The 26,565-nt window shown below is 44.5% G+C and overlaps 1 protein-coding gene across 2 annotated transcripts in view; it reads right to left on the bottom strand.

The window, feature by feature from the left end:
* Positions 1-994: 994 nt before the first annotated feature.
* dab1b (DAB adaptor protein 1b) overlaps positions 995-26,565 on the bottom strand; it is a 38,560-nt gene continuing 12,989 nt past the window's right edge. The window contains exons 2-15 of one of the 2 annotated variants that reach the window (XM_084007330.1): positions 24,374-24,994; positions 18,268-18,407; positions 15,458-15,556; positions 13,513-13,644; positions 12,532-12,651; positions 12,003-12,041; positions 9,692-9,757; positions 8,160-8,219; positions 6,153-6,200; positions 5,837-5,945; positions 4,510-5,157; positions 3,617-3,735; positions 3,024-3,130; positions 995-2,661 (exon numbers count right to left, since the gene is read on the bottom strand). In XM_084007330.1, the coding sequence (XP_083863456.1) occupies positions 3,041-3,130; positions 3,617-3,735; positions 4,510-5,157; positions 5,837-5,945; positions 6,153-6,200; positions 8,160-8,219; positions 9,692-9,757; positions 12,003-12,041; positions 12,532-12,651; positions 13,513-13,644; positions 15,458-15,556; positions 18,268-18,407; positions 24,374-24,443 (1,740 nt within the window). In that variant the 5' untranslated portion in view covers positions 24,444-24,994 and the 3' untranslated portion in view covers positions 995-2,661; positions 3,024-3,040. The remainder of the gene's footprint in view (positions 2,662-3,023; positions 3,131-3,616; positions 3,736-4,509; positions 5,158-5,836; positions 5,946-6,152; positions 6,201-8,159; positions 8,220-9,691; positions 9,758-12,002; positions 12,042-12,531; positions 12,652-13,512; positions 13,645-15,457; positions 15,557-18,267; positions 18,408-24,373; positions 24,995-26,565) is intronic. The other variant, XM_084007331.1, reaches the window with a different exon arrangement.

Here is a 26,565-nt window from a genome sequence, read left to right as displayed (position 1 = left end):
ACTGAGCACTGATACTCAGTGCTGCCATAGACTCAGAGGTGGAGCTGAATAGACGGAAAACAAAGTGTTGTGGGATCAGGTCTTGTGTATAAACACAGGTTTGATACCAGCTTCATAGTAAAGCAGGTTGGATTCTATAGGCATGTTTAATAGGCAACCCAAGAGGTCGGGATGACGTATCAATAATCATACACTTCATTGTGTGTAATCCGTAGGAAGTGATGAATCTGAAATGACAGGAAAACACATTTTTGTTTAATATTATACGACAGTGGGGGAAACGACGCCCTTTTAATAAAGTTAATTCCTGTTACAGACTTCAAATCGTTTGTCATGTCTGTTTACTTCTGACCTTTAAGCTTTGTTCAGCTTCACCGAGTTTGGATTTTACAGAATGACACAATCCATTTACTCAACTGGGGTTGATCAACTCTATGACACTAACGGAAAAAAAAAAAGGTGCTCAAGCTTCTTGGTTTGGAGCTCCTTACAAAAAGCAGATGTGTGCGAGTTTTAAGCAATTTCCTCCCTGCAGATGATATGATTAAAATAAGAGCTCGAGGTTAAAATGAGTCACATGTTCCAATGTTTCACAACAAGGGCAAATTACTACAAATACATGTAGCAGAACTTTTGTTGTTATTCAACCTTTCACCCCATTTATATTCGAATGACTCCAGATTAAGCTTGTGACTCTTTGGAGGGACCTTTATGTGTAGAACCACTGAGACACAAAACCATGGAAATCTAGCTATACACTGATGCATCAACACCTTTTTCTTTTGATGCTGTATCTTGCTTTGAATATTTGTTGTAATATCACAGAAGTACGTTTTTGTGATTAAGTAACATAATCAGAACAAAAAGAGCAACTAATGGTCAAACAAACAGGATTTGTGTGAGGAGAGCAGCCTCTGTTGGCCGCTGTTATGGTATGTAGAGCATAGTTACATCATTCCAGTGATGGCATCGGGTTAAAGACTGAGCAGAAACGTGGGAATCACATGATATTTTATTTGTGACTGAACAGTGGCATGGGTACAGTGTATGGGAAAGTCATAGACGTACAAAAGTCCTTTTTTTCTCTTTTTCATGACAATTCTCGATTCCATAAATAAAATTTACAAAATATTTTGGACCATTTCTCATTTTACTTACACGAGCAAGGGGGGTACAGTTAGCATTTGTTATTGTAAGTCTAGCATTTCATAGTGATATCTCTAGGGTTCATATTATATAAAGTCACCTTTCTTTTTGATCATTTTGATTTCGGTGGAGCAGACCTACAATATGCCCAAGTGCTTTGTTACAACAATGACCTGTTTACTGTATACAAATGACCTGACACGAAGAACAGTGACTGGACAACAAAAATAAACCTGATAAGGCATAAAAATGCACTCTACTGTCTCCGAGTTCGTGGTTATTAATCCAAACAGAGATATGATTCAAAGAGGCAAATTGTAAACAATGCGACCTCAGGTGGAAATGTAGAATATCTAAAAACAAAGAGACGCAGGAAATCCTGCCTCCTATTTACTAAAAAAAAAACCTAAACCTTACAGGAGTAGTAGGATTTTTTTTTCTTTCGACCTCTTCATTTCTTTCAAGCTCAAAATGAGTGAGACGGGTACAGCAGGCTTTAGTTTTCAATGACCATGTAACACAGATTCACAGTTCATATCTCACCAACCAAACAGAAACAGAGACGTGTTCAGAAAAGAAAAATAAATGGCTGCAAAAGCAAAAAATGAAAGAAAACATCCAGACGTCAAAAAATGGAAGTGCTGGTAGGGCATTGCTTGAGAGAAACACAGGTAGTTGGCATCGAAGAGGCAGAGAGCTTTCTTATGGCACAGAGGCTCAGGTGTGGGGGACTGGGGAGATTCTTATTTACAAAATAGATGTTTGGCAACGTTTGAGTTCAACATTGATGCCTGAAAGTCACTTTGATACCTCGAATGACTCGCCGTCATCAACTAAGAATTCACAGCTTATAAAATAAGAAAAAGAAAATCATATATTTTTTTTTTTCCATTTATTCCAGGTCTAGAAGGAAGCTGCAGAGAACAGTTTTTGCTCACAGCAGTCCGCTGAATCCACATTAAGTCTGTTCATGCAAATGGACGAATCGGTGGAGCAAAACTATGAGAACATTTGGCAAATCCATCTGCTGTGTACAGTCTTCGCTGGTAGCGGTCGACAAGCCGAAGGTCAACCACACACAGTAGGACGCTGCTCCTCTTGGAAGGTTCCAAAAAAATAATTTGCACCATCAGTGTCATTGTGGCCGTTGAATGAACGTATCCTCACAGGTATAAACTCATTAATCCATTACAGGAGGGTCCAATCGCCTCCTGCTGTAGGCTTCAGTCAAAGGTCAAAGGTCACTTCCTGGTGGAAAGCTTGTCTGACTTGGCGATAAAGCCAAAGTCTAGTTGTCATGCTGAGGAGTACAGTAGAGTATGTGGCCTCTGGAGGAATGCAGATCCTAGGATGGCCAGCTTATTACGGACCTGCCAAAATATCCTTTAAAAAGGCTGAAGAAGCAGAACGAGTCTGCGTAATCCAGCTGTGAGAGATGCTGCTGTTCAGTCACTCATCCCTCTCTTCGTCTCTTTTCTTGTGAGCTTCTGTCTTGGCCTTGAGAGCTTCCATCCCCTAAAAGACAAAACCAACGGACCGAGTCATGAACCTATTTCTGCCAAGTCTGACCACCAGGGGGCAACATTGTGCCTTCCCTCCCTTTCATTTGGATGATACAGAGCAGCATAATGACATTGAACTAAAACCAAGGTTCTTTTCCAAGTGGCAGCAAACCACTTATTGGCAAGGGGATGGGAGACAAATGGAAATGCACAAATACAATGAAGAGAAACAGAGTCGGGTTCTGGGAAAAAACGAGAGAGGAGGGAGCCACTGAACGCTGGAGATGAAAAGAGCAGGGGAGAAAATACATGAAATGCCGCAATGTGGAGGTAGGCGATGAAGAATAAGAGAGATGGGGCCGGTGAAATACCCACTCGGTGATCGTTGTTCTCTAGCTGTCTTCCTGTGGACAGGTCTGATCCTGCGAGGGATCAGGAGCTTCGCCGGGCACGGGAGTGATCGACCTTGCAACAACAGAGCCCTGAGAGAGAGAGAGAGAGAGAGAGAGAGAGAGAGAGAGAGAGAGAGAGAGAGAGAGAGAGAGAGAGAGAGAGAGAGAGAGGAGAGAAAGCTGTTATATTTCTATTTTGCAGGTGACAAGCTTTGGCAAAATCAACTATCCTCCGGCATGTGAGGACCTATTAAACGTGCACCTTTTCCCTCCGACCTTTCCCAGAAAAAAACATCAGCCAAACATTTAGCGCGATGACTGTAATTAGCTTAAAACATAATTATACCTTATTAAATATGATCTAATCAAGACACTCAAATCATCTTTGACCTTTCATCCTTAATTAGCTTGAACTTTTCCTGGAAATAAAGAGTTAAATTTTCTATTGAGTGACATTCTACATGTACTTGAGAACAGATCATTCATATGACAATAATATAGATATATATCGTATTGTTAAATCAAATCCATGGATCTTTATTGACTGGGATTTGACCCAGGGGGGGCACAGCTCACCGACTGTTCCTCCGTGGCGTTGCCCTCTGGGTCTACGGGGGAGTGATCTGTGGGGGGGTCACTGCCCTGGGAAGGGGGGCAGTCTGAAGACGAGCTCTGCTGAGGGGCTGGAGTGGATGCTGCGGAGAGAGGAAATGACAAATGTGAAGAAAACACTGTAAGAGGACATATAGTAAGGATTTCAACCTCTGATTGTTTAATTCTGCAGTGTGAATACATTTCAGCATCAAGCTGGCTACGTGCATAAACTACACAGAGGAGATGTGGACTCAAATCTAGATCATGACCTTTATGCATGTCTTCCCCTTGACTTTCTTTTCTATTATTCCTGATCGTCTGGATTCTGCACAACGTTATAAAAGTGCACACCCCTTCATAACTGTCTGATCTCCTTAAATCCAATATTCTATCCCGTGATTTCTGCTCTCAGAATACAGTCCCACAAGCACACGAGTCTCCCAGCTGTGACTGCGGGTGCCTCATTCTAGCTGTTTGGATCTGGATGTTTGCCCTCCCGGAGAGGGATCCCTCCTCCGTTACCCCCGCTGAGGTTTTTTTTTTCCATTCACCACTACTGTCGTACTACATTTCATAGCCATCCATTCAGTACTTTTGGAGAAATGTCAATCAAAACCACAAACGTGAACCTCATGTTTGTACGAGATGAAAAGGCAAGGGGGCCACCAAAGTCAGTAAGATACATCATCTGGGAACAATGAATGCCTGTACAAAATGGTTATGGATCAAATAGATGTTGAAATAACCCGACATCCATCAAGCCAGCTAGAAAAGCTAATAATATTTTTATAATGCTTTGCTTTTCACATAAAGTGGTGCAGAAGATGGTTAGTAAGATGTGGTTATGTAGGGTGACAATAATTAAAATCACTTACGAGATTCAGTAGACGGTGATGTAGATGTACCTGGGCTCAAGGTCATCCTCGAGAGGTCAAGGTCACTACAGCTCCCCTCCTCTTCCTGGGTCGCAGCAGCTGAAGATGGCAGCAGCTGACTGCAGACCAGTGTGTCCGGTACACTCATGAGAGCCGGGCTCCCGCACCTGCTCCCCGCTGCAGACGCGGCGCCGGGCCCCACACCTGCTGCTCCGACTCCTGATGTGGACGGGCCCTCGCCTGCGTCCGAGTCCACGCCGAGGCCTTCCTTGCCGAGGCTCAGTTGCCTCTGAAGCAGGGCGGGGTCGGCTGTGTGCTGGGGGCTGGTGATGGCGGAGGAGGGGGCCGACATGTCGCAGGCTTGGGGGCACATGGTGGTAATGGGTACCAGGCCTTGGAGCATGGCAGCTGGTATGGCGTGCCCCCCCACACCCACGGTCTGGGCCGGCATGTAGGCTGCCATGGCCGCCCACTGCTGCTGAGTGGCCGGGAAAATGTTGGCCTGGCTCCAGATGACTGGCTGACCACCAGGGAGGACCTGAGCCACCTGGAGGGGCCCCTGCACAGGGAAGGCCAGAGTCTGGGCCTGGCCAGGAAACGGCTGCTGGGCCCACTGGGCGGCCTGAACCGGACCCATTGTCATATAACCTGGATCACAAGAGGAGGAGAATTATTTAAAGTTCATTACAGCTATTAGAGGAAGAGAATACAGTTTGTCTCCTGTGATTACAATTACATTGATTTTTAAAAAGGACAGCTTGTTGCATATATTTCATATTGTCGACATGTAATCTATGAATGAAAATGAGAGCTAAGAATGTGAGGTGAGTTGAGTTGAATATTTTTTTTAGCTTGTTTGAGATCAGTTATCAATGACAGACATTATTGTCCAATTAATGTAACTGTTGCACGGTAATACATTCACAAGCAAGAGTCTTGAAGATGCTTCCTTGTTGGACGGTTCCAGGACAATATCTGAGATTTGAGAGTCTGCTGCCAAAAAAGCATTGACTTCCTAAGCTGTGTTATCGTGGACATTGTAAATAGGATGAAGTGGTTTGGTGCATTAAAAAGGCCGCTCTTCAGTAGGCCGCTGTTTTTAAATGATGTTGAACGTTCTTGGAAAAAACACAATGTCAATGCTTTTGCTAAAATATTCAAAACCACGAGTATTTGTCCTTTAAGAAACATCGCTTTACAGAATCTCTATGGTACAGTAAATCTCAGCAAGGCAACCTATTAATCAAAGAATCCTCTGAAGCGCCTTTTTTTTTTGTCATTTATGTTTTGCATTGTGGAAAAAGAGCGTTTCAGTGTGGATGTCTACCTGACGGCACGGAGGTGGGGCTGAACGGGGCGTACAACTCAGCCGGGTTGTGTTGCTGCTGGCGGCTGCTCCTGCTAGGGTCCAGTGTGTTGGCGGGCGATGGGGGCATCTGGGAGGCAAAGCACACACACACAAACACATACACACATTATCTTTAATCTGCTGTACTAATCAGGTCATTTAGATCTGCAACTGTCCAAATGAAATGCCCCAACATTACAGGGGGAAAAAAAATGCAATTCACGGACGCAATTCTATTAACTTGTACCAATTACGCAAAGTTAATTGGGGTTAGGTTATGTGTGGTTGTACTCACCGAGGGAGGGGTGGACATGTCACCGAAAAGATCGAAGTGGTTGATGTTCTGTGAGCCGGACCCAAAAAAGGGGGGGTGAGGGAGAAAGGGAGACAAAGTATAGTGATACATCACGGCAGTGAGATTTGCACAGTCATGAAACCTTGAATTCCTCTCCAGATAGGGCATGGCGGTTGCATGGGTGTGTAGGTGTGGGGAGTGAAATCTATTCATAAAGGCAGTTTGTGCTGTGGCTGGCAAGAAACAACTATCCCCTCGTTTCATTATCAGAAAATGGATCTAAAATGAATCTTTCATGGCTCCCTATAATTGAGTGGGTAAAAGGCTATTCAGTCCTATTAAACAGACTCTGATTAGATATTCTTATGTCTGCCAATCAAGAGGGGGCCCCCCCATGAGGGCCTGGGGCCGCTTTATCATGCTGATCCTACTCCGTGAGCAGCTCCGTACACAGAGGAGTGTGTTTATTTCATCAAATATATGAAAGGAAGAAGCTCCTGGAACCACCCGACCGAGACAATGAGGCCACCTCACCCTATAGGCGGACGTGACCCCTGCTTTTGTCCCTTTCGCACCTCCACTCGCGCTACTTGAAGGAGAGGGGGGGGGGGGGGGGGCGCGGCTATGGAAGAGACTATGGAATGGCTAAGTTGCGTGAAATGTCTCAGGGGCCGTGCACAAGCAGACAATGAATCACCATTTTTTTTTTTTTTTTTTAAAGGCACAAAGACACACAGGATTTGCATGCTGTAAATAAACAGATACACGTACAAAACCCACACATGTTCAAACAAAAGAAAGAAAAGGGAGGGATCACAGCAATCAGTGTTGCTGCTAACAGGGTGTATAAGCCGGGACATGGCGGATTGCAGTTTGCACGGCACTTTGGAAACCATTGAGGGTCACAGAATGAGTCTGAATTTGGAAAAAAAAAAAAAAAAAAAGGTAAACGTCGTACACAGAGGTCTCTCCCCGCAGGCACTGAGACACATCAGGGGAGCTCGAGGCTCTCAAAAAAGCTCCAACTGAATGAACAGACAAGCAGTAACACTTAAGAGATATGGAAGCGCGGCTACTTATACCGGCATGGGCTGTTTGGGTGAGATAGCAACGGGGCCGGGACAGTTTATCTGTTTGATATGCCGAGCAACAAGCATCGCAAACAGCGGAGAGCAGGGAAGGCGCTGCGCTAGGGCTGTTTTCAAAAAAAGTCGCGTGGAAATTGTCTCTGGGTGAATGTTTGGCGAAATAGCCTTGAATGAATGTTTTTTTATAAGCGATTTAAGAGATGTAATAGCGTGGACACGGCATGGTGGTGAAGAACTCATAAAACCTACCAGGATGAGATGATATATATTTGGATGAAAAGGGGAGGGGGAGGGGAAATGTTTTTGGTGCTATTTTCTGAACAAAATACAAAGATATTCATTAAGGTCCGGCTTTTATGAGTGTTTGGTGGCCATGACTATACTGCATGCAGCTCAACCCAGAACCCCACCTACAAACCTCTCGTCCTCATCCTCTGAGGAAGTCGGAACAGCCACCCTTTTATCCATCTAGTCAGTCCACCGTACCAGTCACATGGGACCGGCAAACAGACTCCACTCTGATTTCGCCATCTGGTTCACGATGTGTCCGATTCTGCACAGGATTGAATTTGCCTGCATCTCTAATGTCCTGTCAAATCGCCGACATGTCTGTCTCATCTCTTCAAGCAGGCTCGGCACGACCAATGTAGCTTTATTTCATCAGCATCATCAGCATCAACACAGAAAGCTGATGCAGACCCTCTCCGAGTCATTCTCGGAGGAGGAAATCCAGTTCCCATCCATTTAGAGCCCGCAGGCTGTAAAACAGAACTAAAACTACTCAATACAGTAGAGCCAAATATTACAAATGGTCACTGTCAAAGGGGGCTCGAGTCACCTCCTTCAAGAGGATTTTAAAGAGAGGTTTGCAAGTAGAAGTGTAAAAGAAACAAAATGATAAAAAATAAAAAACACCTACAGTCATGAAATGGCGTTTTGGGACATCATAGATCCCTTCCTTCTGCTGACTGGTTGGGACCTGCATTGGATTGGAGGTCGATTCAAATGTAAGTAACAGAGCAACACCTTTTTCTGTTTTATTCTTAACAGGCTGGGATTATTTAAAAAAAGAAAGAAAACGAAACAGTTTAGAATTACTGAAACATGTGTATAAATAATTGAAAAAGCGTTCTGCATCACTTTCTATTTAGTCTATTTTTTCAAGATTTAATTTGATCTTTTAGAGCAATGGGGTTTATGCAAATTTGAGTTTTTTTGTTGAATCAATTCTACTTAAATCAATATTGATTGCAAACGATGCTTGACGATGGTGCGTGCTGGTTCTCTGAGTATTAAGAAAGCCTATTAATATCCTGCAACGGCAGAACACCTGCTTCATCCGGCGATACGAACAAGCCTCGGCCCTGGCCTCCTTTGTATGGTTCGCTCACATTTATTCAAACGATCTGTTGCTCTTAACCTCGCTGCCTGTCTCCCCTATCGTTGCCTCGACTGGTTAACTCTCCCTTACGTTTTCCCCAAGTCTATTGATCTTGTTTCATTCTGAGATCAAATGGCATGGCAAGTGATTAATCTCCCTCTCTGAATCTTTCATCTTCAGAGGAACGCAAGATACAGAGTCAAAAAGAGGAGGAGGAGGAGGAGGGAGAGAGGAAGGGAGGGGGGTAGGATTAAACCAAATGAAGGGTCCCTGGAGTCCTAGCTGGTCCTTCAAATGGTCTAAAGCCAAAAGGTCAAGATGTTGTATATATAAGAAGGAGCCTTGTATGCAGGCTTTGGGTAAACAATCCTGACTGACTGACCTTGACTCTCCTGCAGCTGTTTTAACGTTTGTTAAGACGATTTGCAACATCATTTTTAAACAGGCCGCTGCAGGTTTAAAGCTATAATCCTAAATATTTCCGTGAAATCAAACGCATTCAGAGTATTTGCATTCTGTAATTACCTCTCTTTGTAGCTGTGTGTATTGGTAGTGGCAGAGTCCGCCATTCCCATGCTGGATTATCAGAGGAAACAATGCATGCATGTAATCCAGAGTAATTTTATCTCATTGATAGCTTCAGTTTAGTGGACGCTCTCTTACTGCTTCACATAAATGCGCTCGACTAGCAAAACACGGGTGGCTTTTATTGTGAAGGAGCCACAGGAAACGCAATGTATTTGTCGTCTGTGGTAGCTTTTATTACTTCAGAAAGCACAATTCAAATCGTATTGATTATAACTTGACCCCCTTTTTAATCGATCGCAAAGCTCCATTTGATTCTTTCCTAAATGCCTTTCTATTTTCAGCCACGATAAAAAAACAACAACAGAAAACTTAGTTTAATCTACCTTTGAATCCCCAGAAAATCCTTTCTCCAAATACATACTTTGTAATTTCTTTAAGAAATGTGCTAAAAAATGTCATATTGTTAGTACTGTTATTATTATCATCTATCACAGGGTATATAAAGAGGGAGAAGAAAAGGGGGGCAATGCTTGTCTTTGTACCTGATAAACGCTCTCCTCTGACTGGGGGCCACGGAGGGGTTCGTGTCCAGCCTCAAACACTATGTACTATAGAACAGAAGTAGTGGGCAAGGCGTAGAGGTGCAGAGAATAATGAGATGGGAAGACAGAGAGAGAGGTTGGCATATAAAACAGAGAGATGCAACGAGGGAGTAATACATGACGAGAATAAATGAAAGCACAGGGGAGCGGACATGGCGTCGGGTGGGGAGCGAAATGAGATCACGAATATGAAGGGTGTGAAAAAAAAGGAATGGGGCATGGGAAAGAGGAATGGGGGAGATGTGGAGAGAAAGAAAATAAAGAGTGAGGTGGGAAGAGGAAAGAGCACAAGTATAATAGGTCAGGCAGTAGTTCAAGGCAATGTGGAGGTCTTAGCTTGAGGTGTCCTTTCAACATCAGCAATACGATGCTCCACCTCTTTGAGAGGAAATAGACCTGGAGGTCAGAATATTCGCTCCGACCAGTCAGTACCTCCTCTTAAATGCCTTTCACAGATCTCAAATTACAAGAATAGTTCGACATTTTGGGAAATATGTTGATTCACTTGAGACGAGAAGATGGATACCTCCATGTGGTAAATATGTAGCTAGAGCCAGCAGCTGCTTAGCTTAGCTTAGCATTAAGACTGGAAATAGGGACAGAGCCAGCCTGTAATAAAATGCGTTTATCAGCTCGGCAGTGTTCATTTTGTCACAACCGAATTTCAGGAGTTAAACAAGACTAAATCTAAATAAAAGTAACCATTGAAAGAAGAATTAAGACAAATTATCTAAAAGATAAATGTCAGTAATTAACAACTAAACAACAGCATGGAAGATGGAAGAATGGCCAAATCACTGTTTTAATTCATACACCCTTCATTCGTCTGCTGAATCGCACACTGTCCTTGCCGAAGTTGAGCTTCTTGACTTATTGCACCACCATCAGTAAGAAGACTCATTATGGGACATGATGTCTCTTTCAGGACGCTTATCTGACATTACTAGTTCATGGAGGAAAAAGATTTATGGACTAAACTATTCTACAATCAATTCAGAATTAGATGAGATGGGGCAACTAAAAAATCGGGACAATCTACTAAAGCACACACAATTTATAAAACAGTAAATTCATGTAAGATTACACAGAGCTGTGGATGTAGCGTTAAAAATTAATTTCAGTCAGCTATCTTTCATGTTAATATCGGCAGTCAACCATCTGAATCTTCCTCTACATCATCACCAAAGAAATATCCATTAACCTTCATGCTAAAGCCTCTCTTCTCAATCCAGCATGTGTGTGTGTGTGTGTGTGTGTGTGTAAACAGCTAAACAGTGCCTTTACCACCAACTTTGCGAGAGATGAGAACGACACTTGTAACCATGGTAACTCTACACAACAAAGATGGTGGCAGCTGTAGTGTCCAAATGCTTAGAGGAAATAACAATGAAAACATGATACAAATGTGACTAGAATTTCATGGCAAATAAACCCACAAATGACTAAAATGCTCGGATTAGATGCTGGTGGGTGAATATTGTTAGAACCAGCTCACTGTTTCCAGTCTTCATGCTAAGCCGAGTTAATCGACTGCCGGCTCCATAAATGTTCACTGAGCCGGTTGTATTGATCGTATCAGCACCAAAGTGTAAAGAACAAGTGTATTTCCCAAAATGTCAAAAAGTACTCCTTTAAGATTCTGGCCACAGTCTGGAGTTTTGTCAACCAACATCAACATAACTGGAAGCTGCAAATGGAATGACTTTATGCAAAAAACAGACTTCAAGAGCAAAGAACAGAGGTGATCTGGGAGGTGGTTGGACGTACCACTGAACATAGCATTCAGAGTAAGAGTTAGTGTTGTCTGTATTCAGTGTGAGCAAACACATAAAAAAAGAAAAAAGAAAAATTATGTTCAGCCAAATAAATGCAAAGGTCAAAAAGGAGGGAGGGGTAACAACCAGTCGGGGGGAGGGGGGGCATGTCTTTGGGACAGATCAGAACATTGACACAGATCAACTTAAAAAAAATGGTTTTACAACACCGCACTGGCAAATGGGAGTTGAATGGTTGAACAAAACTGTCCACTAGGATGGTCTACTGTGTATTACTGGAAATGGTGGAATATCATGAGTCATTAATTCAAGCAGATCAGTGACTGTAGGAGATATTTAAAGGATTGATTGTGTTTTTTTTTTCTTCTTCTCCTTTTTGTTCCAAGCTTTATGAGTGAAAACAGCACCAGTGGAGCTACAAAAAAGCATCGAGGTCAGCAGTGGTTGGCTCCTGCTCTGTGTGTCCGAGGACCTACCTGGTAAACTGGATCGTCCACTTCATCCTCCAGGATGGTCTGTGCGGTGGTGGGACAGAAGACAGATGACATGTTTTGTTTTTCATCAGTAAGACAGTGCAGCCCAATTTAGAATCTCATTAAGAAGTAAATCGGAGAACGGGGAAAACAATAAAAAAACACAAAAAAACACATTCATCTCAATCTGTCTTTTCTGGCAAGCGAGCTTAATTACACACTCACGTTGTGATTTAATGAAACAGTGATTCGGTATATCAAACACGCACCAATGCATGCGTTCCCTGTCGCACACACACCTGACTCCAATACAAAACCATCAAAATCTGTTGCTTTTCCATTATATTGTGATGCTCCACATAGAAGTCAATGGAGCAAACAAACACAGTCTGTGATGCACTTCAGAGGAAGCTTGAGAGTGTTTCTGTTCTATTCTGTGTGAATGAATCGCTGGCTGAGTTAGAACGTGTGATCTCGCCACCGAATGGGGGAACGAAACTGAGTTAAAAGCAAAGAAATGCGCCGCCCCAACCTGGTAGACTGCCTGCTCGCACTGTTTGTCCTTCTGGGCCTTTTTCTCCATCTCCTCTCGCTGCTTAATGTCGTAGATGAGCGTGAAGAGGTCGCGCAGGTCAATAATGAGAGGCTCCGCCTGGACGAGGGGAGGAAGAGGAAGAGGAAAAAAAAGATTAAGGAGTGGAATTAAGGAGAGGGAAGGGACAAATGCAGGCAAACAAGGGGAGGAGTGTCAATCAATGAGATCCAGGTCGATGAAGATGAAGATGGGTGGACAAGCAGGCAGAAAGAGAGATGGAAGAGGGGAACATGGCCAATCCAGAAGATGTGGGAGAAGAAAAGCAGTGCTTATTTTGGAAAAGGACATTCAGAAATAACATAATTCGGACGTGACTAAGACTTGATTTAGTTGTGTTATTATTGATAATTTAAGAAATGCATTTTTGTAATTATGAGGAGTGACCTTCCTTTATTGTTTTGTTAAATTGTATGTATTCATTAAATAATTCATAAGTTGTTTTAGTCTAGACTAGACTAGATTATGTCAATGCAGAACAGAACGATGTTTGGTTCTAACCGATCATAATAATTCGCTCAATCAAAAAAACTCAAACTGAAGTCGAGACAAGATCAATACCTCTTTGTTAACATCATATCTGTCTCGTCAACTAGTGTCCTGTTGTGAATACACCTGACCGGACACTAATGTAGGAGAAAGCAGCATTGGAGTGAATTGGTTGGGGTCGAGTCAAACTTGATATGAGTCTTGAATACAAAAAACACTGAAGTCTCCTATTTGAATCAAAATACGTATTTTTTGAGGGTGGAACGAAGGTCGAGCAAAACCACTCAGCTTGAATATTGAATTGTTCGGCCACTTAATGGTCACTCTGACCCTGAATTTGCTCATGCACTGACTTGGCTCTGAATCGCCCTCAAGGACTTGACATGGAATTGCCTAAAATAACTTCCTCCAGTAGAGTGGAGAAGCACCTACCGACTGTGAGGTTTTGATGGCCACGAATTTGTGGTGGCCCTCCTTCCCGCAGACGTAACCAAAGGCCCGGTGGTCCCTCGTATCCTTGGCGATGTAGCTGATCTCGTGGACCGAGTGGTGATGCATGAGCACCTATATGGCACAGATGTAAAGCGTTACGGCAAAGATCACATGGGTCGTCACATAATATACTGTATGTCTTGCTCCCCTTACATTTGCAACACTAAACATTTTTTTTTTTTTAATTATGTTTTACAAGCGTAAAATGTGTCGGCGAAAAATGTAGGTCAGACCAAATTTAATCATCTTTGCATATTGTTGAGCCAAATGCAGCTGGCCAACACAGAGGGAGGTTCACTGATCTCTATTACAGACCTCTATTTATACTGTGTGTATACTGTAGGTACTGCACAGCTTCTAATCCAGCAGAATGATGTTTGTGTTGTGCAGTTCCGTCACATCGGGGGACATCTGTGAATCTGTATTTATGTCCATCTGATCCACGATTTGAGATGAGGCGATCGAAAAAACAGCAAAATCTACTGTAGCTCTTGGACACTCATCAAAAAAACAGATCACCCCAAAACACACCCATCATACGCAGTGAGAGTAATTCAGCTGCAACTCCGGCACGCCCACCTGCCGCTCCACTATTAGCAGAGATAAGCCGAGGCACCGGGGAGGAGATTCCATTTGAATATTAGCCGATATTCAGTGGGGAGTGTCGCTAGTAACGCCTCAGATTAATGTTTAATACAAAAATAATACGACTAGTCTACTCGATTCAGCAGAGAATCAATGTCAGCTTTGCATAAAGTATTTCCATCTAAAGGCCTGCTGACGCCGCCTGCGCTGGAGTGATCCCCATCTCCCCATAATAACTCAAGAGGGATATTAAGTGTGGAGTGTTATTTACTGCCAGTGATCAGTAAATAAAATGAGGAGCATTAGGGGGCATGATTTCCAAAACAACAAATGAGCGTGTCAAAAGTGGGTGAGCTGGTTGGTGGTGGCTGGAGGCTTAATGGTGTCTTTCATTACAGGCGAACGACATGCCACTATCTCCAGCAGTCATATTGAAAAAAGATATAATCAAAGATGGGTGTGTGTGTGTGTGTGTGGGGGGGTCAACGGCGGTTGGCGAGTGGGCTGGGGGGTCGGCAGCCACGGGACAATCGCCGTTGCGTAATTATCAGTTGAGCTCTAACGACAGCCGAGGTGGAGCCGCGGTGTAATTAGCATTAGCGGCAATGATCATTAAGGGGTGGAACTGAGTGCTAATTATCGGTTAGCGCTGATGAGCAGAGTGAGCCTATCTAGCCAACACTACGCCCCAGGACGGGGGAGAGCCGAGCCCCTCGATCACGCTGTAATGGAACAGCAGGCCTCGGAGTCCGCCAAAGGGATGGGAGCCAGGATGGATGTGGAAACAGCCCGTCTCATAACATCACCATAACGTTGCTCACTACGCTGTCATTATCAGGCAGACCGGGCTGATCTTAAGTAGGTCCTGCAGTGTACCCCTAATCCTACTAGGGTGTGTGTTAAACCAGTTTACTCGGGGTCAGATATCAAATGCTAGACCTGTAATTTAATGCTGTCAAGTTGAATCTTTATGTGCTTAAGGGCAAACTGTCTTGTGCAAAGCATGTTATTGCTCATTTTGCATATGTGGAGAGGGATTTGGGTTTTTTGCAAATGCAGTGACGGGAAACGTTGTTCCCGCACAACCTTGTGAATCGTCTTCCTCCTGTGCAGCTATCAACGCACAAGGGTGCCAGCCGGGCTTACAAGATGGCGGCGGCGGCGGCGGCAGCCGCTGTGAACTGAACCGTGCGCGCGTCTGCCCTCTGGATGTCCTATACTGTAGTTCACAGTACAGCAGCTGGCGGAGGCCTCGGTGTGCAGCTCCGTCGCCGTGCCCACTCGCTGACATGCTACTCACCCCTGATCTTTCACAGTAAATCTTGATCCCGCCGAACGAGACCGTCAAGAACACCCTCTGCTTGTGCTCCCCTTTGGAACGTGCCGAGGAAGCCATCCCCTGCAGGAGATTAAAGGAAATGACATGAGGAGATGAAAGGATACGAGCTTAGCATCAGAGACAGGGAGCCTTCTCCTCTCCCGACTCAGGTGAGTGTGACAGTGGGAGATGGGGGAGAGATTCGGGGGGGAGGGTAGTTTGGGGGGGGGGGTTGTCAGGAGTTACATAAGGTGTGATAGGACAGAATGTTCTTTCAAGTGCCGTTTCTTGAAGCTTCACTCCCAGAGGAATTCACACTCGTGCAGCGAGTCTTATTATTATTGCAGCCAATCTTTTTTTCCCCAGAGCACCCCTTTCTTCTCTCCCTTTTCTTGAAGTAGGTTTACTGTACGTCAGGGTGACACGCACAAGTGCTAGCTGACAAACAATAAGGTGAGATTTGCTGACAGAATGGATCGCGCTGCTGACCAACCGGCTCGCGCCGACAACTTCCCATAGTGCTGACTAGACAGCCCATCGGGCGTTTGAAGTAAGGTTTTTCCCATGGAGCTCAGCGGCTCCCCCCTTTTTCCCTTTATTCTCAGCCCTAATAAAGAATACAATTAACATTTCCACCATGTTCTGTGTGACGCAACCTGTGTGCTTGACATGTCTTTCACAGAACAAAGCCTGCGGGAGAAGCAAAGTGGGCAAAAGGAGGAGAGGAGATAAGAAGAGAAGAAACGACTGTCGAACCTGCGGGCCCACGGACGTTAATGAGTGGTCAACCTTTTCTGTATATCAGCTCCTCTCGACTTAAGATTTTCTTTTCTTTTTTTCCTTTCAAGACTTAGATAATATTTAACACCCAAGCCATAACGGGCCACATTAATCACCGCCATGCTCTGCTTCTGCAGGGAGATGTGAAATGAAAATGATCCATCCATCTTCACATACAGAAATGTACATTCGTATGAGGAAAAAGCTGGAGCCGGCGGGACAAAGGGAGAATAAAGAGGGAAAGGGCAAAGGGAGAGGGATAAAGAATAGAGCAACAGGGGTAAGGAAGAGAGGCAGGCGGGCGGGAGAGTCGATGGATGTTGTCAATCAGCGATCGGCTTCTCCATTTGGTGGATTAGTCCTCCAGGCAACGAGAGTCAGCTCAATAGAGACCCCGTCCCCTCCTCAATAGCCTGTTCAGATCATAGCAGGTCGGTATCGACCGCTCCATTGACTGTAACTGGCGAGTAGCTGGTGACTGCTGGAGTCATGTGGAGGGCACTGCTGAAATGTCGGGATGAGGCGGGGGGGGAAAAGTTGTTTTATCGGACGAATCACTTGAAACGGATGTCGGTAATGAGAGGCTTTGCCTTCGGGCTATTCTGCTCTTCTCGTGGGGCTTCCCACACGCTTAAGCTCCAGCAAAGTTTGAGAGAAGATACTTAAAAAAAGCCATGCATATACACCCTCTTATGGAGGAGGAATTATCCCGTAGCCACCTACTGCAAATATGCTTATGTGCTGCTTTTTCCCCCCCAACAAAGAGAGTGATAAGTAGTTCCTGCTGTGGAGCCAGTAAACACAGCTGGTATTGAAGACGACCCTGAATAAACCTTCACTGCTCAGTAATATGTCATATATATTGATAATTGACTCCTACGGCAGTCCAGTCATAAATTAGTCATAAGTTAGCTTTGGATTTCTCAGTCTGCTATTAACAGCAAGATTCAGCTTTTAAAAAGTCTGGATGATGGTTTATTTTTAATACAACAGCAAATGTGGAGGGAATTGCTCAACACAGTGTGTTTATCTGCTCTCATGTCTGCCTACCAAGCTTGATACCAACACTAGTAACCAAACCCAGCATTACTTTAAAGGTCAGTGGCTATTCAAACTATATTATTTTGTGGGCTTACAGGATACGTTAGAGCATATTAACTTTTTTGACTGGGACATTTAGCTTCAGCTTCAGGCTCTTGCACATGCAGCCATCAAGCACATCTTTGAAACCCCTTTGGAAGAACGAAGCTGAAATCATTTTCATGAATCAGTTGGAGACAGTTTAATAAGGTGACTGTGGGTTAAATCTGCATCATCATTTTAGGGGATGAAAATTGCGTTAGCCTTCTTTAGTCTACCACTGTCTGACAAAAAGCACCCATTGTTTAGAAAATGACAATAACTTTCATGTTGTATTCGTGGCTAACTGTGACATACGTAGCAACAGTGGCTAGTGAATGTACAGTATATTTTTTAGTACACATACTTCAAAATCATTTTAAGAATACTATTCTGAAATAATTTACTTGCAAGATTTTGTCGAGAACACTGGCTAAAATATGATCTAGGTCACATTTTTACAGTTTGCATATGTGCTTCAAGTATAACATCTCACCTAAAATGTAACCAAAAAAGCGCTCTAAAACTCATGAATTATTTTGAGCAATGCTAATAATACAGTCTATCAGAGGGAAAGTACAAAACTGCTACCATTTTGCAAAACACATAAGGCCAACCTTAGAGTAGCTGCATGACAAAGAGCTACAGAATAATACGGCTGGACCTTTATTTGTTCCGTCGGGTCAGGTCTTTACAGAGCTTCGGTGAGTCATTTACAGGACAAGACAGCTCCTATGACTCATTCAACAGGCAATACAGACATGCCCGAGGATGCCTTCCAAATATGACTGTGATGAGTGAAAAGGCTCAATGATGTCCCCGTCACTGCCACACACACACACACAAACACATGCACATGCACACGCAATCACACACACACACTGAGTCTGCACCTTGAGCTTCATCATGGAGTCCTGGCACAACTTGTCCCCGCGCGCCGCCGTCACCTCATCAATCCCGATCAGCTTGGCCTTGTAGCGCACGCCATCTCCACGGAAACGCTTAATAAGCCCTGCCTCACTGCGGTCCTGACCTGCAGGCGGGCGAGAAAAAGAGAGGACGAGAAATAAGGAGGAGAAAATCAAAGTGAGTGATTACAGGAAGCAAGGATGTGAGCTCAACTGAATCTTACAACTTTAGTATCATGCTCTGCTCGAGGTATAGAGGCTAGTGTGTGTGTGTGTGTGTGTGTGTGTGTGTGCGCGTGCACAAGAGAGAAATAGAGTTGGCTGCTCCGGTATAAATATTTATGGAATAGGAAATGCAGAATGAATTGCAAATTAGCAGCAGTGAGCAAAGATTGAAAGAAAATTGAGCTTGAGATTGAAAATGAAGTTGGATAAAGCCAGTGGACTAAATGAAAAAACAACTGGAACATTGAGAACACTCTGTCATCACCTATTGCAGGGCATTGTGGGGCATTCACATAAAAAGCTTGGGTGGAAGGTGACAGGGTGGGGGGGTGCTCCCTCCTACGCCTCGCTCAAGCCCACAGTTCCCATGGGTGCTATTGGTGGTGACAACCCGGCTTGAATGGCTCCTATTGAGAGGAATCATCTCGGTCCAGCGCTCACCCATAATCCACCAGGCCCTCCCTGGGTGATGGATGTTGGGTGGTGGGATTTTGGTGTGTGAGACAGGGGGGGGGCACTTGCAAATGGGTGTGTAGTTGGCCTCGGGCTCTATAATGTCACCCCCTCTCTTCTCCCTCCCATCCCTGTTGCTGATTACTCTGTCTGTCCATCTCTAATGCTGCCGTGACACCACCTTGACACCGACACCTTTCTCGTTTTTTTTGTCTCGTCTCACCGTTTACATCTACAACGTATAAACCATACCCTCATAACCAGGTTTGTCAGCCTCGAAACATCGCTGCCTGCCGCGTTTGCACAACGAGATAGCAGGATTTCAAAATCAAGGTCACCATCACCTCTGAGAATTTAACATTTTTAAAGCCCCCTGCTCATTCAATTCTAGGTCATGAGCCTGTACGCTACAGCGGCACGGTTAAGTGGCAGGCTAAGCTATAAATGAGGAAAAAAAACAAGGTTCCCTAACAGAGACAATCAGGCTGCACCAGAATGACCTGATTCCACCCACAAACAGTACTACCCTTACAGAAATAGAATTTATTAGTCCACCCTTCAAATTTCCAAGGAAAAATTCAAACAATCTTTTTTTTTTAAAGAGCAAATTAAGTGAATTGTGCAAATGCAGAAAAACAATTCCAAGTTTGAATGCAAGCTATTGTCTTGGCTATGCATACCCTCTCACTAATTCATGAGGGCACAATTCTCCAAGGAGGGGGGGTCTTGATGATGCATTAAAGTCTCTAAGCAAGTGAAATCTGGGTCTAATACAGTGTTTCTAAGCCACAGGATAATGACTGTTATATACGGCCACCGTGTACCTCCTAACATTAACCAAACGCCGCCCGGCATGCACACGGCAGAAACGATCGTTCCCACTTTGATGACAAACTCACGAAAAAGACACACAGTATACATTGCTATGCATGTGCCATTGCTTAAACCCTGCAGGACGGATGAAAGAGAGGGTGGACTCCTACGATAATTACTGCAGCGCTTTATTCCACCCATCCCTCATACAGTGACTGGAGCCTTTTCATACAGTATTATGTATTCCATCCAGATTTTACTGACTCATACACTAATGTAATCTAAAATGCAGGCTGCTCCAGTTGCATTTTAAACATGATCGGTCCAATTCAGTGCAGCTCCCTCAGATGAGCTTTAACCAGATGTTCTGTGCCATTTGTTTCTTTACATACAGCCCGCCATTTCCCTTAATAACACTTCAGGAGAGATTTAGAGGTTTATGCACGGATCCTCAAAAAAAAGTAGGCCTTGCATACCGAATGAGAGGCTTGACACAGTGGCATAACTCGTGCGCTGCGTGCTCTGGGTTCAGATCAAGACGAGCGAGTGCACTGCATTTGAAAACTAGAGAGCTGCGGGGCATGCTGTTTCATGTTGTTACTTTTACTGTAAGAAAGGAGAAGAGAGAGAAGGTGTGTGTGTGTGTGTGTGTGTGTGTGGTGATGAAGGCACATATTCCTCTGGCTCTCTGGATTTACAATTACCCAAGGTTGAACGGTCCTCGCAATATTTCTGGCCCATAAGCCTGATGTTCATAATTTCTCTGACAGAGGGCTGCCGAAAGCTCGGGCTGCGTCTAAGTGTATCCTACACATGGGACAATGTGCCTGCCATTTCGGAGTCCTGGTGGTCTGAGATGCATGCGTCCTAGGTTAGAGTCCAACAATGGGACCTTCGTCACCTCCCCTCCCCCAATATTTCCCGTTTCCTCAATTTCAAATCATCTCATAAATACCCAAATGCCTTAAAATAGCCAAATCTTCAAAAAGGGAGCTGCGATTTAACAACCAGGACATCAGAGGGCCTCGTATCAAACACTACTATCACCCGCCTGACACACACACACAGGCCCTGCACCAGGACCATGGAGAGAACAATTACTGTTCGCCCTGCTCCATGCTGTTTCAGGGCTCGTCTCTGATCACAGTGTTGCATCCTCCTCCTTGCCACACTAGAATGGGGACAGTGAAGGCACAGATGGCAGCAGATGGAGAGTCACAAGCGCCCCTCCAGATATAAGGACTTGGCAACAAGAAACTTTTTGTTGGTGGATCTGGGCATCGAGGCAGCTTAACCTTTGAACTGTTCCGAGTGTGGATCCGTCTCTTCCTGTCAATATCTCCGTCTGCTACGAGGCCACACATACAACGCCTCGAGCTACGACGAGAGGAGATGCGTATTTGTGTTTACCTCCATGCGATGGGAACAATTATATGTGCGCCTCTGCACACAACATAAAATGAAGACACTAGGTATGTCCCATCAGCGCAGTGGGCTGATGTCTTTAAGCAGCAGTAAAGAGAAAAGGCAAATCTGTCCCCACCATCTGCCTCCCCCATGTGCACGGAATAACGTTCATAAGGCTCAGTAAACCCACAGATACACACTCACACACAGATACACACACACACACACACACACACACACACACACACACACACACACACACACACACACACACACACACACACACACACACACACACACACACACACACACACACACTCAGAAACATTACAGCAGCATGCATTCCCTCGTCCAACCCACACCGATGTCAAAATTCCTTCACCCAACTTTAGCCAATTGGCATTAAACAACAAATTGTGGTTTTCGGTTTAAAGAGGGGTCGTTAAAGCAGCTACAGAGTTAATGAGGACCGTTGTGCGCATCGTCAATGCAGCGGAGAGACCATTGAATTATAGTGGAGTTACATGCAGGTATTGATGTGTGCTGTGTGGTGATGGGCAAGCTCATTAATTATGTAGGGCCTCCAAAATGATGCCGTTTTCATCACATTCACGGTGAAGCAGTGGGATGAACGCATGAATAAGCATGCCAGCAAATTATTTGGTCAAATGAGGGAACGAGTGTCGGAAAAGGGTGAAATGGCTTCTCTTTGTACCGACTCTTACAATCTTTGCAATCAGTATCATACACCCAGTATAAGAAATAACTGATTCTATCTCCCCCCACCGTCTTTTTCTGTGTCTGTTTGCTGGTGTCCCCGTCCTTCTCCTCCTCTCTCAATGTCTCTCTGTTCTGTTTCCTTGTCTTTCTTATTGAAATGAATGCATTTTTTTTTTGAAACACAGATTACAGTGGGAGAGCAACAGTTGCTATGGAGATGGATCGAAGTCATGCATGTTGATGCATAGAGGGGAGCTTTGACTTAACCATGGCAGTCAGAGTTTGCTGCTGTGAACGGAAGCAATAGTGCTATGACTCTCCTAAAAAGAAACACAAGACGTGTCCACTATCTCTTAATGTTTTACTTTTTCCTCTCAAATACATTTTCAGTGAATTATGAAGGGAGATGGAGAAAATGCATCATGTGAATGAAAGGATGAGACTGGAACTATTTTAGATTCTCCTTATTATCAACAAGAAGACCAAAGCCAGCAATGAATGTATCCTGCTGTGTGTCAAACACCTGAACTGGTGGATAACGTGTCATGTCCTGTGTTAACTAAGGGGTAGTGGCTAGCCTCCGCCAGTAGAAGAGGATCATGCATTCCAGTAACTCCACAGTTGTGTTATTTACATGTCATAGCTTAGCCTTAGCTGCGAGCTAGCCTGAGGTACAGTTGGAGGGTGTATAAACCCTGCAGCTCTACTGTGCAATACAAGGCTATAGCCGTCTCTGGGGCTAGAAGCTAGCTGTTGATGGTGGGTTACCTCGTAACTGTTAAGCATGTTGCTTGTTCAACAACAACTTTACCATTTACCATTCGTGGCTAGTGTTAGGCGAGACCACTGCTCTTATATTTGTGTGTTAAAGGACATAAAGTGAAATAAAATACATTTAGCTAAAGGCTAGAGAGTGTTAGCTTAGATTAGCATTACTTTTCAAATTACTTGAAAAAGAAACGAAGCACATATTCCTAACATGACGACACGGCTTGCAGCTAACAGTGTTAACAGCACACAAAAACAACAGCGAAAGTGCCGCCAGTGTTAACCTGAAGGGGAACAGAAGGGTGGGTGCTACTCAAATGCACTAAAAGCACAAGACGCGGCCCAGCTATGTCAAGAAAGCAAAGAGAAGCTTGGCTAACAACACACACAGAGGGAGAGCGACTTCGTTCTTTGCTCGGGTAGACATAACTATATACAATTACCACTCTATTTTTACATAGCAAATGGTTGTCTCCGGCTATATTAATGCTCTGAATGACGCCTATTGCTCCTTTAAAAACGATGTAAGTCTTCCCAAAGGCTGATTGGGCTCGGGCTTGAGTGTAACAGACAGGGGAGGGAAGTCAGAAACAGATTTACACATGCATGGTTTTAGTCTTCTCATGGGATTTATGATGAAAAATATACAATAACAACAACCTTATCTTTTAAATCACACCAATTTCTTCCATAGCTTCCCACCCATATGAATATAAACAGTGCTTTGTCTAAGTGCGTCATCAACCTGATCCTTCACGGTGTCCTTCACCTGGCCCCCAGCCTGCTCACAAACACCACTAGCTGTGCAGCCCGACAGTCTGTTTGCATTTATGTTGCCCCATTTCCATTTATATGGATCTAAATAGCATCTTCACTGATTGTGACAATCGTCCCTGCAGCACATGTGATTAACATGATAAAGTCGGGGCTGATAGCCTGCACTGATAGCCCGCCACATGGCCATGTGTGTAATAGCCCCCTCACCCTGCCCCCCTTCCCCCCCCCTCCACTTAACTCAAATCAATGGGCCCTCCTCCAGCCTGGCCATTTATCTGAGCAAGCCGACAGGGCCAGAGAAGCAGCCACAGAGGACCTGGCCCGCGGCCCCGTTACAGCCAGCCCGCAGAAGCCAGATTTACTGGACTAGCTGGATTGGCTTTATTCATGGTCGGAGAAATGAGTACAAAAAAAGAAAAAAGAAAAAATGGATGGAGAGTGGGAGGGCCGACAAGAAAGCATCCGATTCTAGCTCACTTCCCACCCCCTCCCTGTGGGACTCATTCTTTCTACCTCTCTATCTGCACTTCTTTCCTCCTCTCAGCCAATTCAATCCCATTTCAATCTCCCGGTGAAGTTTCGTAGAATGCCTCGTCCTATTACATCACTTATGCTGTTCATCAAAGCGACAGGGTGTGAATTACCCTGTCCATGGCACCTAAATCATGGCGCTACCATACCCCGGGGCTACATGGAATAGCTGTTACTACATCTGGATCCTCTCGGCAGACTTGACTGTGAGAAGCTCCTCTCCTTGTATTCCGGCATTATTTAGCCTCATCCGAACATGACTTAGTTATGTTTCCGTCTGCCAAAGCTGCCATCCTTCAACATCATATATGAGACTTTTTTTACTTCCATGCATCTATATAACAGAATTACAGAATTGTTGTAGTTATGCTTTACTGTGGCAGTTTGTCTTACGTACCTTTGATCCTCCTGGACTCCCTTCGCTGGCTGGTTTTGACACCCGGCTGGAGCTCGGCCTCCGCTGACATCCTCCACTGCTGGGTCCCTTGTCCTGCTCACAGCAGATCCACCATGGGTAAGCAGCACACTCGCTAATCCTCCCGACTCCCCGGTGTCAGATTCCCCTGCACTCCAGTCTTTCTTACAGTTGCTCTTTGGTGGAGAGAATCTCATTCAAATCCATGATGAGATGCCTGGTCCTCCTAAATAAATGAAGAGCCAGCATTGAACACCACACTCTGTCACTGTTGGCCCATGATGTTGGAGTATTGCTGAACAACGCGTGGAAAAGAATGGTAAAGTATGAGCCGTCTGATCCTCTCGAGAGCAGCCTCAGATCAGATTTGACATCTTCTGGCGTGTACCTGAGTTCTCTCCTTGAAGGTCAAGTATCACATGGTCCACTGTTGCTCTTTTCTGAGGGTCCACCTATTACTAAGCAGTAATACCCCCCAGGGGAGACTGCAACATTGATTGAATCAAATATTGTTCTTCAGAGTAGGTCAGGAGTGGATATTATTCTTTGGAGGAGTACTTCAGATGCAGTCCGACAGCCCATCACAGTCACTTGCCCCGAGCACTGCAAGGCGAGGAGACAGGAGAGACGGTTAATGTTGAGCTGGACACGGTTAAAAACTCAAATAAAAAAAACACACACCCCTTGATCACTCGTTACAACGTTCATTTTAAAATACAAAATGGCAAAACACCAATTTAACAAATCAACAGATGTTTTTTTTATCACTTATGGATCATCAATCCTTTATGAGAGTAACAAAAATATTCAATGCTTTTGTTTAATGATCAGCTTGTGAGTAAATATGAAACATCAAACGCATGACCGGTACATTTTCAGAAGGTGGATTGTTATTGCTCAAAGCTCAGGCCAACGGCGCGAGAGGAGGGGAAGTAGCACAGAGCGCTGAATGACAGACTGTTTCAAAGCAAACTATGGTAGAAATCCTGGCACAGCCGTCTATAACCCCCCCCCCCCCCCCCCTCCACACACACACACACACACACACACACACACACACACACACACACACACACACACACACACACACACACACACACACACACACACACACACACACACACACACACACACACATTGTGCTTTAATGCCCTTGAATCATCGGCCGCTAACACGGGGACCGTGCCAAACTGGCACCACGGCTGGCACCGTTTCTGTTGGCATGGTGATGTCCCATTGTTGGGGAAACAGGCGTCCAGCCTAACCCGGCCCGAGTAGAGCTACTGCACATCGAGCACCGGGCACACGTTATCCTGTTTGACATTGTTTGACATTGCAAGTCTGTGTGTTGAGAATGTGACTGTGATCTTTATTTAAAATGTATTAAAGTACAATTTTATTTTGATACTTTTTTGAGACGATGCGCCGGTGTTCGCCTATAGATAATTCAACATCAATGTGCGGTTTTCATTGGAACTACTTTTTGAATGAAAAAAAAGTCCTTAAAAGAAGATTTTCTTAGGGACGATAACAGGGAAGATTTTAGAATATCCAGAGTAAGTGGGATGCTGTCTCTGGATAGAGGTGTTGCTGGAATTACTTTTTAAATGCAATTTTTCGATGTTTTTAGCATCAGCGAATGGAAATCCATTCATCTTCACTGTACTGTTGTGGTGGTAAAAACAACAACAACTCAGAGATGCATATCTCACAACCTGGGAACGTAAAACTATCTGCTGTACCTGATCTTTGAAATAATCTCTATACAGCTCTATCCTCAGTCTCCTCCTGTCCTTCAACCCTCCCATTAGGACAAAATGGACACATTTCATTTCCTTTAACAACAGATCATTGCGGTTGCCTCATCATCATCATCATCATCATCATGTGCATGGCTGTTAGACCGTGTGTCACCCCTCATGTGTGCTTATGAGGCAGATAATGTCGCCCGGGTCCAGGCGAAGGGGCAATCTCCCCATAAGTACGTCTTAGACGGAGCCTCGGAGTGCCAACGATGGGAAAGGTATTTTCCATGTCACAAAGAACCTTATCAGAATGTCATTTTCGTTACCAATGAGGGCGATATGCCTCATTGTATTAGACGAAAGAGCGATTTAATGTGATGTACGGCTGCTTGTCAAAACCAATGCTATCTAGGTCACCCAGACTCCCAA

Source organism: Eutrigla gurnardus, assembly GCF_963514095.1.
Source record: "Eutrigla gurnardus genome assembly, chromosome: 4".
NCBI classification, from domain to species: domain Eukaryota; kingdom Metazoa; phylum Chordata; class Actinopteri; order Perciformes; family Triglidae; genus Eutrigla; species Eutrigla gurnardus.
The sequence above is the reverse complement of the archived record's forward strand: the minus strand, read 5'-3'. Positions and strand labels throughout refer to the sequence as shown.